At 44.7% G+C, this 19262-nt stretch overlaps 1 protein-coding gene across 1 annotated transcript; it reads right to left on the reverse strand.

Moving 5' to 3' along the window:
• Positions 1 to 3050: 3050 nt before the first annotated feature.
• On the reverse strand, positions 3051 to 18913 carry LOC124021637 (zinc finger protein 239-like). Its single transcript, XM_046336773.1, has 3 exons — positions 18897 to 18913; positions 18584 to 18761; positions 3051 to 4091 (listed from the first exon to the last, which is right to left on the reverse strand). The coding sequence occupies exons 1-3, from the start codon at positions 18897 to 18899 to the stop codon at positions 3163 to 3165; spliced, it is 1110 nt and encodes a 369-aa protein (XP_046192729.1). The 5' UTR covers positions 18900 to 18913; the 3' UTR covers positions 3051 to 3162.
• Between the last annotated feature and the right edge of the window lie 349 nt (positions 18914 to 19262).

Consider the following 19262-nt stretch of genomic DNA (forward strand, 5'->3'; position numbering starts at 1 on the left):
CTCCACCTGTGGACATCGGGCCCTCATACCACCCTCATGGAGTCTGTTTCTGACCTTTTAAGCAGACACATGCACATTTGTGGCCTGTTGTCGGTCATTTTGCAGGGCTCTGACAGTGCTCCTCCTTGCACAAAGGCGGAGGTAGCGGTTCTGTTGCTGGGTTGTTGCCCTCCTACGGCCTCCCCACGTCTCCTGATGTACTGGCCTGTCTCCTGGTAGCGCCTCCATGCTCTGGACACTACGCTGACAGACAGAGCAAACCTTCTTGCCACAGCTCGCATTGATGTGCCATCCTGGATGAGCTGCACTACCTGAGCCACTTGTGTGGATTGTAAACTCTGTCTCATGCTACCACTAGAGTGAAAGCACCGCCAGCATTCAAAAGTGACCAAAACATCAGCCAGGAAGCATAGGAACTGAGAAGTGGTCTGTGGTCACCACCTGCAGAACCACTCCTTTATTGGGGGTGTCTTGCTAATTGCCTATAATTTCCACCTGTTGTCTATTCCATTTGCACAACAGCATGTGAAATTTATTGTCAATCAGTGTTGCTTCCTGAGTGGACAGTTTGATTTCACAGAAGTGTGATTGACTTGGAGTTACATTGTGTTGTTTAAGTGTTCCCTTTTATTTTTTTGAGCAGTGTATTTTATATTTGAGATTCTTCAAAGTAGCCACCCTTTGCCTTGACAGCTTTCGCACTCTTGGCATTCTGTCAACCAGCTTTCACCTGAAATGCTTTGTTCAACTGTCTTGTAGGAGTTCCCACATATGCTGAGCACTTGTTGGCTGCTTTTCCTTCACTCTGCGGTCCAACTCATCCCAAACCATCTCAATTTGGTTGAGGTCGGGTGATTGTGTAGGCCAGGTCATCTGATGCAGCACTCCATCACTCTCCTGCTTGGTAAAATAGCCCTTACATAGCCTAGAGGTGTGTTTAGGCTTTTCCTTCACTCTGTGTTTTGGCTCATTGTCCTGTTGAAAAACAAATTATGGTCCCACTAAGCGCAAACCAGATGGGATGGCGTATTGCTGCAGAATGCTATGGTTGCCAACCTGGTTAAGTGTGCCTTGAAATGTAAATAAATCACTGACCACGTCACCAGCCAAGCACCCTCACACCACCGCACCTCCTCCTTCACGGTGGGAACTACACATGCAGAGATCATCCGTTCACCTACTCGCGTCTCACAAAGACACTGCGTTTGACTGACATAATCGTGTCTTAAAGTAATGATGGACAATTGTTACTCTTTGCTTATTTAAACTGTTCTTGTCATAATATGGACTTGGTCTTTTACCAAATCGGGACTATCTTCTGTATACCCCCCCACCCACCTTGCCACAACACTACTTATTGGCTCAAACGCATTATGGGGGAAACATATTCTGATTGGCTGGGCCTGGCTCGTCAGAGGGTGTGTCTATGCCCTCCAAGGCCCACCCATGGCTGCACCGTGCCCAGTCATGTGAAGTCCATAGATCAGGGCCTAAGACATTTGACATTGACTGATTTCCATATATGTACTGTGAATCGTTGAAATTGTTGCATGTTGCGTTTATATTTTTGTTCAGTAGATATATATATATATATATAGCCATATTATAAAGTATGAAAAGGTCTGTTCATTCACGTCATGACATCATTATGACATATTCGTATACGTTTTATTAGACTTTTATTATGTAATAGATCATATGGGTTGAGTTGTGTTTTATGATGTAATAGATCATATGGGTTGAGTTGTGTTTTATGATGTAATAGATCATATGGGTTGAGTTGTGTTTTATGATGTAATAGATCATATGGGTTGAGTTGTGTTTTATGATGTAATAGATCATGTGTTGAGTTGTGTTTTATGATGTAATAGATCATATGGGTTGAGTTGTGTTTTATGATGTAATAGATCATATGGGTTGAGTTGTGTTTTATGATGTAATAGATCATATGGGTTGAGTTGTTTTATGATGTAATAGATCATATGGGTTGAGTTGTGTTTTATGATGTAATAGATCATATGGGTTGAGTTGTGTTTTATGATGTAATAGATCATATGGGTTGAGTTGTGTTTTATGATGTAATATATCATGTGTTGAGTTGTGTTTTATGATGTAATAGATCATATGGGTTGAGTTGTGTGATGTAATAGATCATATGTGTTGAGTTGTGTTTTATGATGTAATAGATCATATGGGTTGAGTTGTGTTTTATGATGTAATATATCATGTGTTGAGTTGTGTTTTATGATGTAATAGATCATATGGGTTAGTGTTTTATGATGTAATAGATCATATGGGTTGAGTTGTGTTTTATGATGTAATAGATCATATGGGTTGAGTTGTGTTTTATGATGTAATAGATCATATGGGTTGAGTTGTGTTTATGATGTAATAGATCATATGGGTTGAGTTGTGTTTTATGATGTAATAGATCATATGGGTTGAGTTGTGTTTAATGATGTAATAGATCATATGGGTTGAGTTGTGTTTTATGATGTAATAGATCATATGGGTTGAGTTGTGTTTTATGATGTAATAGATCATATGGGTTGAGTTGTGTTTTATGATGTAATAGATCATATGGGTTGAGTTGTGTTTTATGATGTAATAGATAGATCATGTGAAGAATGGCGCCAACTAAGGTGGATATTGATCCAACACCTGCCGTTTATTCAAACCAGCCCACTGGGCACAGACGTCAGTTCAACATGTAGTTTATAAACAAGTAAACATTCTCAGTCAACAAAATAAGACAATGGGAGCAGTGTTGTACGCTCTCTGATGAATTGTAAGTGTATGTGATGTGAATTACAAGTTTACACACTAGGATAAGTAATTATTCTCTCCTGTGTGGATTCTCATGTTTTGTAAGTGTCTGTGATGAGTAATATGTATTCCCACAGTCTGAACATTTGTAAGGCTTCTCCCCTGTGTGCAGTCTCATGTGTTCCTTCAGGCTTCCTAAATGTGTAAAACACTTTGAACTTTCAGGCTTTCTGACAGGCAAAAATATTTTCACACTAGGCGCAATGGTATGGTATCTTCCCGTGTGTATTCGCTCATGAGCTTTGAGAGTGTCTAACCGCTTAAAACTCTTTCCACACTGGGCACAATGGTACAGCTTCTGCCTAATGTGTATTTGCTCATGGGTTTTGAGAGTGTCTAACCGCTTAAAACTCTTTCCACACTGGGCACAATGGTGTGGTGTCTCCCTGTGTGTATTCGCTCATGAGCTTTGAGGGTGTCTAACCGCTTAAAACTCTTTCCACACTGGGAGCACGGGTGTGGCTTCGCTCCTGTGTGTATCCTCTCATGTCTTTTCATGCTAACTAAATGGTTAAAACTCTTCCCACAATGTGAGCAGTAGTAAGTCTTCTTCCTTGTGTGCAGTCTCATGTGTTCCTTCAGGCTTCCTGACTGGCTAAAACTCTTTCCACACTGGGCGCAATGGTATAACTTCTCCCCTGTATGTATTCGCTCATGAACTTTCAGGCTTCCTGACTTGCTAAAACTCTTTCCACACTGGGCACAATGGTACAGCTTCTGCCTAATGTGTATTTGCTCATGGGTTTTGAGAGTGTCTAACCGCTTAAAACTCTTTCCACAAAGGGAGCACAGGTGTGGCTTCGCTCCTGTGTGTATCCTCTCATGTCTTTTCATACTAACTAAATGGTTAAAACTCTTCCCACAATGTGAGCAGTAGTAAGGCTTCTCCCTTGTGTGCAGTCTCATGTGTTCCTTCAGGGTTCCTGACTGGCTAAAACTCTTTCCACACTGGGCACAATGGTACGGCTTCTCCCTAGTCTGTATTTGCTCATGGGTTTTGAGAGTGTCTAACCACTTAAAATTCTTTCCACACTGGGAGCAACGGAAAGGTCTCTCCCGTGTGTGTGTTCGCTCATGAGCTTTCAGATTTCCTAAGTAGCTAAAACTCTTTCCACACTGGGCGCAATTTTGTGTCTTCGGTTCTGTGTGTCCCCTCTCATGTCTGTTCAGGCTTCCTAACTTGGTAAAACTCTTTCCACAATGGCAGCAGAGGTGTCGTCTTGCTGGTTCGGACATCTCTGGTTCCTCCAAGTTTGGTTTTCCTCCTGCCAAAGACAGTGTTTATTTAAAGAGAGAACAGAATGAAATCTCCACATGATAAAACTGCCTTGCTATGAGGTGTAATCCAAATCAGATCCCTCAATAACCTGAGGCCAGTTTTCCAAACATTTCATAATTTGGTAATTAATAGTAATTACTGATAATATGTTTACATTACTTATTATTCTTTCTGTTTTAGAAGTCAGAACACAAAGAACTAGACAGTTCTAGATCACTCAAGACATAATTGGATTCTATGTTCTATAGTTCTGTGACACTGAAGACACAGACGTCACTGGATTCCAATCAGCAGGTGGTTCTAAATATATAACATTCATAGCTGTATGATACAGAATGTGACCTACACACTTCCTTAAACATGAAATTAGTAAAGAAGTAATTCTGTGTGGAAGTCCAGAATTTGGAGACAGACACAAAGCTCATTAGTAACATCTTCCTGTTGTTGAAAGGGTTCGACACAATGGATTTTATTTAGTTAGACATTCACACAGAGTTACCGTATATAGTGTATATAATAATATAGGCACTGTATATAGTGTATATAATAATATAGGCACTGTATATAGTGTATATAATAATATAGGCACTGTATATAGTGTATATAATAATATAGGCACTGTATATAATGTATATAATAATGTAAGCACTGTATATAGTGTATATAATAATATAGGCACCGTATATAGTGTATATAATAATATAGGCACCGTATATAGTGTATATAATAATGTAGAGTTACCGTATATAATGTATATAATAATGTAGAGTTACCGTATATAGTGTATATAATAATATAGGCACCGTATATAGTGTATATAATAATGTAGGCACCGTATATAGTATATATAATAATGTAGGCACCGTATATAGTGTATATAATAATGTAGGCACCGTATATAGTGTATATAATAATGTAGGCACCGTATATAGTGTATATAATAATATAGGCACCGTATATAGTGTATATAATAATATAGGCACCGTATATAGTGTATATAATAATGTAGTATATAGTGTATATAATAATGTAGAGTTACCGTATATAGTGTATATAATAATGTAGAGTATAACGTATATAGTGTATATAATAATGTAGAGTACCGTATATAGTGTATATAATAATGTAGAGTTACCGTATATAGTGTATATAATAATGTAGAGTTACCGTATATAGTGTATATAATAATGTAGAGTTACCGTATATAGTGTATATAATAATGTAGTTACCATATAGTGTATATATAATTGATTTATTTAGACATTCACACATTTTTTACATTTTGACTAATCATGTCATGATATTTTGTGTAAAGTAAAAAAAAAATGGTGTCACATATTTTGGATAGATGTTCCTAAGAAATATAAACGCAACATGTAAAGTGTTGGTCTCATGTTTCATGATCTGAAATAACAGAATTCTTCCATACACACAACAGCTAATTTCTCTCAAATTCTGTGCACAAATTTGTTTACATCGTTGTTAGTGAACATTTCTCCTTTACCAAGACAATCCATCCACTTGACAGTTGTGGCATATCAAGAAGCTGATTAAACAGCATGATCATTACACAGGTGCACCTTGTTCTGGGGACAATAAAATGCCACTCTAAAGTGTGAAGTTGTGTCAACACAATGCCACAGATGTCTCAAGTTTTAAGGGAGCGTGCAATTGGCGTGCAAACGCTAACTGCAGGAATAACCACTGGAGCAGTTATCAGATAATTGAATGTGCATTTCTCTACTAGAAGCCGCCTACAACATCATTTTAGAGAATTTGGCAGTACATCCAACTGGCATCACAACCGCAGACCACGTTTAACAACACCAGCCCAGGACCATCGTCTGAGACCAGCCACCCGGACAGATGATGAAACTGAGGAGTTTTTCTCTCTGCAATAAAGCAATACAAATTACCCCCCCCTGCACTCCACCACTAGGAGGTAATACAGATTATTACCCTGCACTCCACCACTAGGAGGTAATACAGATTATTACCCTGCACTCCACCACTAGGAGGTAATACAGATTATTACCCTGCACTCCACCACTAGGAGGTAATACAGATTATTACCCTGCACTCCACCACTAGGAGGTAATACAGATTATTACCCTGCACTCCACCACTAGGAGGTAATACAGATTATTACCCTGCACTCCACCACTAGGAGGTAATACAGATTATTACCCCCTGCACTCCACCACTAGGAGGTAATACAGATTATTACCCCCTGCACTCCACCACTAGGAGGTAATACAGATTATTACCCTGCACTCCACCACTAGGAGGTAATACAGATTATTACCCCCTGCACTCCACCACTAGGAGGTAATACAGATTATTACCCCCTGCACTCCACCACTAGGAGGTAATACAGATTATTACCCCCCTGCACTCCACCACTAGGAGGTAATACAGATTATTACCCTGCACTCCACCACTAGGAGGTAATACAGATTATTACCCTGCACTCCACCACTAGGAGGTAATACAGATTATTACCCTGCACTCCACCACTAGGAGGTAATACAGATTATTACCCCCTGCACTCCACCACTAGGAGGTAATACAGATTATTACCCTGCACTCCACCACTAGGAGGTAATACAGATTATTACCCCCCACCCCCTGCACTCCACCACTCCACCACTCCACCACTAGGAGGTAATACAGATTATTACCCTGCACTCCACCACTAGGAGGTAATACAGATTATTACCCCCTGCACTCCACCACTAGGAGGTAATACAGATTATTACCCCCCCTGCACTCCACCACTAGGAGGTAATACAGATTATTACCCTGCACTCCACCACTAGGAGGTAATACAGATTATTACCCTGCACTCCACCACTAGGAGGTAATACAGATTATTACCCTGCACTCCACCACTAGGAGGTAATACAGATTATTACCCTGCACTCCACCACTAGGAGGTAATACAGATTATTACCCTGCACTCCACCACTAGGAGGTAATACAGATTATTACCCCCCTGCACTCCACCACTAGGAGGTAATACAGATTATTACCCTGCACTCCACCACTAGGAGGTAATACAGATTATTACCCTGCACTCCACCACTAGGAGGTAATACAGATTATTACCCCCCTGCACTCCACCACTGCACTCCACCACTAGGAGGTAATACAGATTATTACCCTGCACTCCACCACTAGGAGGTAATACAGATTATTACCCCCCTGCACTCCACCACTAGGAGGTAATACAGATTATTACCCCCCCTGCACTCCACCACTAGGAGGTAATACAGATTATTACCCCCCCCCTGCACTCCACCACTAGGAGGTAATACAGATTATTACCCTGCACTCCACCACTAGGAGGTAATACAGATTATTACCCTGCACTCCACCACTAGGAGGTAATACAGATTATTACCCCCCCCCCTGCACTTCACCACTGGGAGGTAATACAGATTATTACCCTGCACTCCACCACTAGGAGGTAATACAGATTATTACCCTGCACTCCACCACTAGGAGGTAATACAGATTATTACCCTGCACTCCACCACTAGGAGGTAATACAGATTATTACCCCCTGCACTCCACCACTAGGAGGTAATACAGATTATTACCCCCCCTGCACTCCACCACTAGGAGGTAATACAGATTATTACCCTGCACTCCACCACTAGGAGGTAATACAGATTATTACCCTGCACTCCACCACTACAGATTATTACCCTGCACTCCACCACTAGGAGGTAATACAGATTATTACCCTGCACTCCACCACTAGGAGGTAATACAGATTATTACCCTGCACTCCACCACTAGGAGGTAATACAGATTATTACCCCCCTGCACTCCACCACTAGGAGGTAATACAGATTATTACCCCCCCTGCACCCCACCCCTGCACTCCACCACTAGGAGGTAATACAGATTATTACCCTGCACTCCACCACTAGGAGGTAATACAGATTATTACCCTGCACTCCACCACTAGGAGGTAATACAGATTATTACCCTGCACTCCACCACTAGGAGGTAATACAGATTATTACCCCCTGCACTCCACCACTAGGAGGTAATACAGATTATTAATACAGATTATTACCCCCCCTGCACTCCACCACTAGGAGGTAATACAGATTATTACCCTGCACTCCACCACTAGGAGGTAATACAGATTATTACCCCCCCCCCCCTGCACTCCACCACTAGGAGGTAATACAGATTATTACCCCCCTGCACTCCACCACTGGGAGGTAATACAGATTATTACCCCCTGCACTCCACCACTGGGAGGTAATACAGATTATTACCCCCCTGCACTCCACCACTGGGAGGTAATACAGATTATTACCCCCTGCACCCCCCTGCACTCCACCACTAGGAGGTAATACAGATTATTACCCTGCACTCCACCACTAGGAGGTAATACAGATTATTACCCTGCACTCCACCACTAGGAGGTAATACAGATTATTACCCCCTGCACTCCACCACTAGGAGGTAATACAGATTATTACCCCCTGCACTCCACCACTAGGAGGTAATACAGATTATTACCCCCTGCACTCCACCACTAGGAGGTAATACAGATTATTACCCTGCACTCCACCCTAGGAGGTAATACAGATTATTACCCCCTGCACTCCACCACTAGGAGGTAATACAGATTATTACCCCCCTGCACTCCACCACTAGGAGGTAATACAGATTATTACCCTGCACTCCACCACTAGGAGGTAATACAGATTATTACCCCTGCACTCCCCCTGCACTCCACCACTGGGAGGTAATACAGATTATTACCCTGCACTCCACCACTAGGAGGTAATACAGATTATTACCCTGCACTCCACCACTAGGAGGTAATACAGATTATTACCCTGCACTCCACCACTAGGAGGTAATACAGATTATTACCCTGCACTCCACCACTAGGAGGTAATACAGATTATTACCCCCCCCCCACCCTGCACTCCACCACTAGGAGGTAATACAGATTATTACCCCCTGCACTCCACCACTAGGAGGTAATACAGATTATTACCCCCCTGCACTCCACCACTAGGAGGTAATACAGATTATTACCCCCTGCACTCCCCACACAGATTATTACCCTGCACTCCACCACTGGGAGGTAATACAGATTATTACCCCCCTGCACTCCACCACTAGGAGGTAATACAGATTATTACTCCACCCCCCCTGCACTCCACCACTAGGAGGTAATACAGATTATTACCCTGCACTCCACCACTAGGAGGTAATACAGATTATTACCCCCCTGCACTCCACCACTAGGAGGTAATACAGATTATTACCCCCCTGCACTCCACCACTAGGAGGTAATACAGATTATTACCCTGCACTCCACCACTAGGAGGTAATACAGATTATTACCCCCCTGCACTCCACCACTAGGAGGTAATACAGATTATTACCCTGCACTCCACCACTAGGAGGTAATACAGATTATTACCCCCTGCACTCCACCACTAGGAGGTAATACAGATTATTACCCTGCACTCCACCACTAGGAGGTAATACAGATTATTACCCTGCACTCCACCACTAGGAGGTAATACAGATTATTACCCCCCTGCACTCCACCACTAGGAGGTAATACAGATTATTACCCCCTGCACTCCACCACTAGGAGGTAATACAGATTATGCACTCCACCACTAGGAGGTAATACAGATTATTACCCCCCCCCTGCACTCCACCACTGGGAGGTAATACAGATTATTACCCTGCACTCCACCACTAGGAGGTAATACAGATTATTACCCCCCTGCACTCCACCACTAGGAGGTAATACAGATTATTACCCTGCACTCCACCACTAGGAGGTAATACAGATTATTACCCTGCACTCCACCACTAGGAGGTAATACAGATTATTACCCCCCTGCACTCCACCACTAGGAGGTAATACAGATTATTACCCTGCACTCCACCACTAGGAGGTAATACAGATTATTACCCTGCACTCCACCACCAGGAGGTAATACAGATTATTACCCCTGCACTCCACCACTAGGAGTATTAGATTATTACCCCCCTGCACTCCACCACTAGGAGGTAATACAGATTATTACCCCCTGCACTCCACCACTAGGAGGTAATACAGATTATTACCCCCCCTGCACTCCACCACTAGGAGGTAATACAGATTATTACCCCCTGCACTCCACCACTAGGAGGTAATACAGATTATTACCCCCTGCACTCCACCACTAGGAGGTAATACAGATTATTACCCTGCACTCCACCACTAGGAGGTAATACAGATTATTACCCAGCACTCCACCACTAGGAGGTAATACCCTGCACTCCACCACTAGGAGGTAATACAGATTATTACCCCCCTGCACTCCACCACTAGGAGGTAATACAGATTATTACCCTGCACTCCACCACTAGGAGGTAATACAGATTATTACCCCCTGCACTCCACCACTAGGAGGTAATACAGATTATTACCCCCCCCCTGCACTCCACCACTAGGAGGTACTAGGAGGTATTACAGATTATTACCCCCTGCACTCCACCACTAGGAGGTAATACAGATTATTACCCTGCACTCCCCCCTGCACTCCACCACTAGGAGGTAATACAGATTATTACCCCCCTGCACTCCACCACTAGGAGGTAATACAGATTATTACCCCCCCTGCACTCCACCACTAGGAGGTAATACAGATTATTACCCCCCCTGCACTCCACCACTAGGAGGTAATACAGATTATTACCCCCCTGCACTCCACCACTAGGAGGTAATACAGATTATTACTCCACCACTAGGAGGTAATACAGATTATTACCCCCCTGCACTCCACCACTAGGAGGTAATACAGATTACTCCACCACTAGGAGGTAATACAGATTATTACCCCCCCCTGCACTCCACCACTAGGAGGTAATACAGATTATTACCCTGCACTCCACCACTAGGAGGTAATACAGATTATTACCCCCCTGCACTCCACCACTAGGAGGTAATACAGATTATTACCCTGCACTCCACCACTAGGAGGTAATACAGATTATTACCCCCCCTGCACTCCACCACTAGGAGGTAATACAGATTATTACCCCCTGCACTCCACCACTAGGAGGTAATACAGATTATTACCCCCCTGCACTCCACCACTAGGAGGTAATACCCCCTGCACTCCACCACTAGGAGGTAATACAGATTATTACCCTGCACTCCACCACTAGGAGGTAATACAGATTATTACCCCCTGCACTCCACCACTAGGAGGTAATACAGATTATTACCCTGCACTCCACCACTAGGAGGTAATACAGATTATTACCCTGCACTCCACCACTAGGAGGTAATACAGATTATTACCCCCTGCACTCCACCACTAGGAGGTAATACAGATTATTACCCCCTGCACTCCACCACTAGGAGGTAATACAGATTATTACCCTGCACTCCACCACTAGGAGGTAATACAGATTATTACCCCCCTGCACTCCACCACTAGGAGGTAATACAGATTATTACCCTGCACTCCACCACTAGGAGGTAATACAGATTATTACCCTGCACTCCACCACTAGGAGGTAATACAGATTATTACCCTGCACTCCACCACTAGGAGGTAATACAGATTATTACCCCCTGCACTCCACCACTAGGAGGTAATACAGATTATTACCCCCCCCTGCACTCCACCACTAGGAGGTAATACAGATTATTACTCCCCCTGCACTCCACCACTAGGAGGTAATACAGATTATTACCCCCCCTGCACTCCACCACTAGGAGGTAATACAGATTATTACCCTGCACTCCACCACTAGGAGGTAATACAGATTATTACCCTGCACTCCACCACTAGGAGGTAATACAGATTATTACCCTGCACTCCACCACTAGGAGGTAATACAGATTATTACCCTGCACTCCACCACTAGGAGGTAATACAGATTATTACCCTGCACTCCACCACTAGGAGGTAATACAGATTATTACCCTACACTCCACCACTAGGAGGTAATACAGATTATTACCCTGCACTCCACCACTAGGAGGTAATACAGATTATTAAATCAAATCAAATTTTATTTGTCACATACACATGGTTAGCAGATGTTAATGCGAGTGTAGCGAAATGCTTGTGCTTCTAGTTCCGACAATGCAGTGATAACCAACAAGTAATCTAACTAACAATTCCAAAACTACTGTCTTATACACAGTGTAAGGGGATAAGGAACATGTACATAAGGATATATGAATGAGTGATGGTACAGAGCAGCATACAGTAGATGGTATCGAGTACAGTATATACATATGAGATGAGTATGTAGACAAAGTAAACAAAGTGGCATAGTTAAAGTGGCTAGTGATACATGTGTTACATAAGGATGCAGTCGATGTTGTAGAGTACAGTATATACATATGTATATGAGATGAATAATGTAGGGTAAGTAACATTATATAAGGTAGCATTGTTTAAAGTGGCTAGTGATATATTTACATCATTTCCCATCAATTCCCATTATTAAAATGGCTGGAGTTGGGTCAGTGTCAATGACAGTGTGTTGGCAGCAGCCACTCAATGTTAGTGGTGGCTATTTAACAGTCTGATGGCCTTGAGATAGAAGCTGTTTTTCAGTCTCTCGGTCCCAGCTTTGATGCACCTGTACTGACCTCGCCTTCTGGATGATAGCGGGGTGAACAGGCAGTGGTTCGGGTGGTTGATGTCCTTGATGATCTTTATGGCCTTCCTGTAACAACGGGTGGTGTAGGTGTCCTGGAGGGCAGGTAGTTTGCCCCCGGTGATGCGTTGTGCAGTCCTCACTACCCTCTGGAGAGCCTTACGGTTGAGGGCGGAGCAGTTGCCGTACCAGGCGGTGATACAGCCCGCCAGGATGCTCTCGATTGTGCATCTGTAGAAGTTTGTGAGTGCTTTTGGTGACAAGCCGAATTTCTTCAGCCTCCTGAGGTTGAATAGGCGCTGCTGCGCCTTCTTCACGACGCTGTCAGTGTGAGTGGACCAATTCAGTTTGTCTGTGATGTGTATGCCGAGGAACTTAAAACTAGCTACCCTCTCCACTACTGTTCCATCGACGTGGATAGGGGGTGTTCCCTCTGCTGTTTCCTGAAGTCCACAATCATCTCCTTAGTTTTGTTGACGTTGAGTGTGAGGTTATTTTCCTGACACCACACTCCAAGGGCCCTCACCTCCTCCCTGTAGGCCGTCTCGTCGTTGTTGGTAATCAAGCCTACCACTGTTGTGTCGTCCGCAAACTTGATGATTGAGTTGGAGGCGTGCGTGGCCACGCAGTCGTGGGTGAACAGGGAGTACAGGAGAGGGCTCAGAACGCACCCTTGTGGGGCCCCCGTGTTGAGGATCAGCGGGGAGGAGATGTTGTTGCCTACCCTCACCACCTGGGGGCGGCCCGTCAGGAAGTCCAGTACCCAGTTGCACAGGGCGGGGTCGAGACCCAGGGTCTCGAGCTTGATGACGAGCTTGGAGGGTACTATGGTGTTGAATGCCGAGCTGTAGTCGATGAACAGCATTCTCACATAGGTATTCCTCTTGTCCAGGTGGGTTAGGGCAGTGTGCAGTGTGGTTGAGATTGCATCGTCTGTGGACCTATTTGGGCGGTAAGCAAATTGGAGTGGGTCTAGGGTGTCAGGTAGGGTGGAGGTGATATGGTCCTTGACTAGTCTCTCAAAGCACTTCATGATGACGGAAGTGAGTGCTACGGGGCGGTAGTCGTTTAGCTCAGTTACCTTAGCTTTCTTGGGAACAGGAACAATGGTGGCCCTCTTGAAGCATGTGGGAACAGCAGACTGGTATAGGGATTGATTGAATATGTCCGTAAACACACCGGCCAGCTGGTCTGCGCATGCTCGGAGGGCGCGGCTGGGGATGCCGTCTGGGCCTGCAGCCTTGCGAGGGTTAACACGTTTAAATGTCTTAATCACCTCGGCTGCAGTGAAGGAGAGACTGCATGTTTCCGTTGCAGGCCGTGTCAGTGGCACTGTATTGTCCTCAAAGCGGGCAAAAAGTTATTTAGTCTGCCTGGGAGCAAGACATCCTGGTCCGTGACTGGGCTGGATTTCATCTTGTAGTCCGTGATTGACTGTAGACCCTGCCACATGCCTCTTGTGTCTGAGCCATTGAATTGAGATTCCACTTTGTCTCTGTACTGACGCTTAGCTTGTTTGATAGCCTTACGGAGGGAATAGCTGCACTGTTTGTATTCAGTCATGTTGCCAGACACCTTGCCCTGATTAAAAGCAGTGGTTCGCGCTTTCAGTTTCACGCGAATGCTGCCATCAATCCACGGTTTCTGGTTAGGGAATGTTTTTATCGTTGCTATGGGAACGACATCTTCGACGCACGTTCTAATGAACTCGCACACCGAATCAGCGTATTCGTCAATATTCACATCTGACGCAATACGAAACATGTCCCAGTCCACGTGATGGAAGCAGTCTTGGAGTGTAGAGTCAGCTTGGTCTGACCAGCGTTGGACAGACCTCAGCGTGGGAGCCTCTTGTTTTAATTTCTGCCTGTAGGCAGGGATCAGCAAAATGGAGTCGTGGTCAGCTTTTCCGAAAGGGGGGCGGGGCAGGGCCTTATATGCGTCGCGGAAGTTAGAGTAACAGTGATCCAAGGTTTTACCACCCCTGGTTGCGCAATCGATATGCTGATAAAATTTAGGGAGTCTTGTTTTCAGATTGGCTTTGTTAAAATCCCCAGCTACAATGAATGCAGCCTCCGGATAAATGTATTACCCTGCACTCCACCACTAGGAGGTAATACAGATTATTACCCTGCACTCCACCACTAGGAGGTAATACAGATTATTACCCTGCACTCCACCACTAGGAGGTAATACAGATTATTACCCTGCACTCCACCACTAGGAGGTAATACAGATTATTACCCTGCACTCCACCACTAGGAGGTAATACAGATTATTACCCTGCACTCCACCACTAGGAGGTAATACAGATTATTACCCCCCCCCCTGCACTTCACCACTAGGAGGTAATACAGAGTATTACCCCCCCCCCCTGCACTCCACCACTGGGAGGTAATACAGATTATTACCCCCTGCACTCCCCCACTGGGAGGTAATACAGATTATTACCCCCTGCACTCCCCACTGGGAGGTAATACAGATTATTACCCCCCTGCACTCCACCACTAGGAGGTAATACAGATTATTACCCCCCTACACTCCACCACTAGGAGGTAATACAGATTATTACCCTGCACTCCACCACTAGGAGGTAATACAGATTATTACCTGCACTCCCCCTGCACTCCACCACTAGGAGGTAATACAGATTATTACCCCCTGCACTCCACCACTAGGAGGTAATACAGATTATTACCCTGCACTCCACCACTAGGAGGTAATACAGATTATTACCCCCCCCCCCTGCACTCCACCACTAGGAGGTAATACAGATTATTACCCTGCACTCCACCACTAGGAGGTAATACAGATTATTACCCCCTGCACTCCACCACTAGGAGGTAATACAGATTATTACCCTGCACTCCACCACTAGGAGGTAATACAGATTATTACCCCCCACCCCCCTGCACTCCACCACTAGGAGGTAATACAGATTATTACCCTGCACTCCACCACTAGGAGGTAATACAGATTATTACCCTGCACTCCACCACTAGGAGGTAATACAGATTATTACCCCCCTGCACTCCACCACTAGGAGGTAATACAGATTATTACCCTGCACTCCACCACTAGGAGGTAATACAGATTATTACCCTGCACTCCACCACTAGGAGGTAATACAGATTATTACCCTGCACTCCACCACTAGGAGGTAATACAGATTATTACCCCCTGCACTCCACCACTAGGAGGTAATACAGATTATTACCCCCCCTGCACTCCACCACTAGGAGGTAATACAGATTATTACCCTGCACTCCACCACTAGGAGGTAATACAGATTATTACCCCCCCTGCACTCCACCACTAGGAGGTAATACAGATTATTACCCTGCACTCCACCACTAGAGAAAGAGATCTTCTGTTGAATCTGACAATTAATCTTAATGGTTGTACAGTCGTCTCAAATAAAACTGTGAAGGACCTCGGCGTTACTCTGGACCCTGATCTCTCTTTTGAAGAACATATCAAGACCATTTCGAGGACAGCTTTTTTCCATCTACGTAACATTGCAAAAATCAGAAACTTTCTGTCCAAAAATGATGCAGAAAAATTAATCCATGCTTTTGTCACTTCTAGGTTAGACTACTGCAATGCTCTATTTTCCGGCTACCCGGATAAAGCACTAAATAAACTTCAGTTAGTGCTAAATACGGCTGCTAGAATCCTGACTAGAACCAAAAAATTTGATCATATTACTCCAGTGCTAGCCTCTCTACACTGGCTTCCTGTCAAAGCAAGGGCTGATTTCAGGTTTTACTGCTAACCTACAAAGCATTACATGGGCTTGCTCCTACCTACCTCTCTGATTTGGTCCTGCCTGTACATACCTATACGTACGCTACGGTCACAAGACGCAGGCCTCCTAATTGTCCCTAGAATTTCTAAGCAAACAGCTGGAGGCAGGGCTTTCTCCTATAGGGCTCCATTTTTATGGAACGGTCTGCCTACCCATGTCAGAGACGCAAACTCGGTCTCAACCTTTAAGTCTTTACTGAAGACTCATCTCTTCAGTGGGTCATATGATTGAGTGTAGTCTGGCCCAGGAGTGGGAAGGTGAACGGAAAGGCTCTGGAGCAACGAACCGCCCTTGCTGTCTCTGCCTGGCCGGTTCCCCTTTTCCACTGGGATTCTCTGCCTCTAACCCTGTTACGGGGCTGAGTCACTGGCTTGCTGGGGCTCTCTCGTGCCGTCCCTGGGGGGGGTGCGTCACCTGGGTGGGTTGATTCACTGTTGTGGTCGGCCTGTCTGGGTTTCCCCCCTTTGGGTTGTACCGTGTCGGAGATCTTTGTGGGCTATACTCGGCCTTGTCTCAGGATGGTAAGTTGGTGGTTGTAGATTTCCCTCTAGTGGTGTGGGGGCTGTGCTTTGGCAAAGTGGGTGGGGTTATATCCTTCCTGTTTGGCCCTGTCCGGGGGTGTCCTCGGATGGGGCCACAGTGTCTCCTGACCCCTCCTGTCTCAGCCTCCAGTATTTATGCTGCAGTAGTTTATGTGTCGGGGCTAGGGTCAGTTTGTTTATCTGGAGTACTTCTCCTGTCCTATTCGGTGTCCTGTGTAAATCTAAGTGTGCGTTCTCTAATTCTCTCCTTCTCTCCTTCTTTCTCTCTCTCGGAGGACCTGAGCCCTAGAACCATGCCCCAGGACTACCTGACATGATGACTCCTTGCTGTCCCCAGTCCACCTGGCCATGCTGCTGCTCCAGTTTCAACTGGCCTGGGCCCTAGGACCATGTCCCAGGACTACCTGACATGAGGACTCCTTGCTGTCCCCAGTCCACCTGGCCATGCTCCTGCTCCAGTTTCAACTGTTCTGCCTTGCTATTATTCAACCATGCTGGTCATTTATGAACATTTGAACATCTTGGCCACGTTCTGTTATAATCTCCACCCGGCACAGCCAGAAGAGGACTGGCCACCCCACATATGCTCTCTCTAATTCTCTCTTTCTTTCTCTCTCTCGGAGGACCTGAGCCCTAGGACCGTGCCCCAGGACTACCTGACATGATGGCTCCTTGCTGTCCCCAGTCCACCTGACTGTGCTGCTGCTCCAGTTTCAACTGTTCTGCCTTATTATTATTTGACCATGCTGGTCATTTATGAACATTTGAACATCTTGGTCATTTTCTGTTATAATCTCTACCCGGCACAGCCAGAAGAGGACTGGCCACCCCACATAGCCCGGTTCCTCTCTAGGTTTCTTCCTAGGTTTTGGCCTTTCTAGGGAGTTTTTCCTAGCCACCGTGCTTTTACACCTGCATTGTTTGCTGTTTGGGGTTTTAGGCTGGGTTTCTGTACAGCACTTTGAGATATCAGCTGATGTACGAAGGGCTATATAAATAAATTTGATTTGATTTGATTTGATTATTACCCTGCACTCCACCACTAGGAGGTAATACAGATTATTACCCCCCCCTGCACTCCACCCCTGGGAGTTAATACAGATTATTACCCCCCCCCCTGCACTCCACCACTGGGAGGTAATATAGATTATTACGATTATTATTATTACAATAAAACGATTTAACGATAACGTTTCGAGGAAAGGTTTTTGTAGAACATGAACCTTACATCAGATCATCTTGAAACTGTCTCTCTAACTCTAAAACTAACTTTCATCAAGGTTTTATATGGTCTATTGGTTTCTCTCTGTTCATTGGCAGAATCCTTTTTCAGTGTTATGATATTCATAACATCCATATCCACCAGTCTATCTTCCTGTCAACTAACAGAACTCTGCTGGTTGTCCTGGTAACAGATACCAGTGGGCAGATCTATTTTATTTGTTCAAACTAAACTACAGCACTTACTTTGATGTGCCAAATCTGATCCTTTCTTCTCTGCTCCTCCTCTCACTGTTCCACTCAGCCCCGTTGTTTTCCTGCAGTCCACCAGCAGCACAGACAACCTCTTCATACCCAGCAGTAAGGTGCTACCGGGAGAGGCACGACACGGGGACTCCGGGAGGGAGGAAGGTCTAGCGTTGTCCTGGTAACCATAAAGAGGGGACACAGACATATATCATTATGGATGCTGATGTCACTGTTGTCATAAAGTGCTTTACAGAAACACAGCCCAGACCCAGATAGAGCAAGCTGTATGCTAGGCCAGACCAAGCTGTACCATCTGGTGTTCTGATCTGGAGAGACTCTTCTCTGCCTCGTCAGCATCAGGATGTTGTTGAAGCTCCCCAGAGGATCCACCATAGTCATGTCTCTCTCCTGTGTGAACGAGAACAGCAAACAGATGGTAAACTTATGATCTACTACTACAATCACAAAGGGTCTTACAAGAGGCATTAATATCTCTAAACGGGGCCTAAAACGCAAATGTTAAAGGGTTGTTCCGCGAAATGCGTGCTTGTTGCATCCCTTTGATATTTAAGTAGAAATTATGCACCAATATTGAATTTTAAAAGCCTGTTATATTAGATGAGGGGAACTTTAATGTAGACCACATGGAGAAATCAATACATCGAATTTAAAAGAC

This window comes from Oncorhynchus gorbuscha, unplaced genomic scaffold (assembly GCF_021184085.1).
Source record: "Oncorhynchus gorbuscha isolate QuinsamMale2020 ecotype Even-year unplaced genomic scaffold, OgorEven_v1.0 Un_scaffold_1156, whole genome shotgun sequence".
NCBI classification, from domain to species: Eukaryota; Metazoa; Chordata; class Actinopteri; order Salmoniformes; family Salmonidae; genus Oncorhynchus; species Oncorhynchus gorbuscha.

What these genes read in the sequence shown, in the direction of transcription:
- LOC124021637 (XM_046336773.1), bottom strand. An exon ending in ATCAGATTTGGCACATCAAA is followed by an intron (nt 4,092 to 18,583) that starts GTAAGTGCTGTA and finishes TGTCTTTGGCAG; the next exon opens with GAGGAAAACCAAACTTGGAG.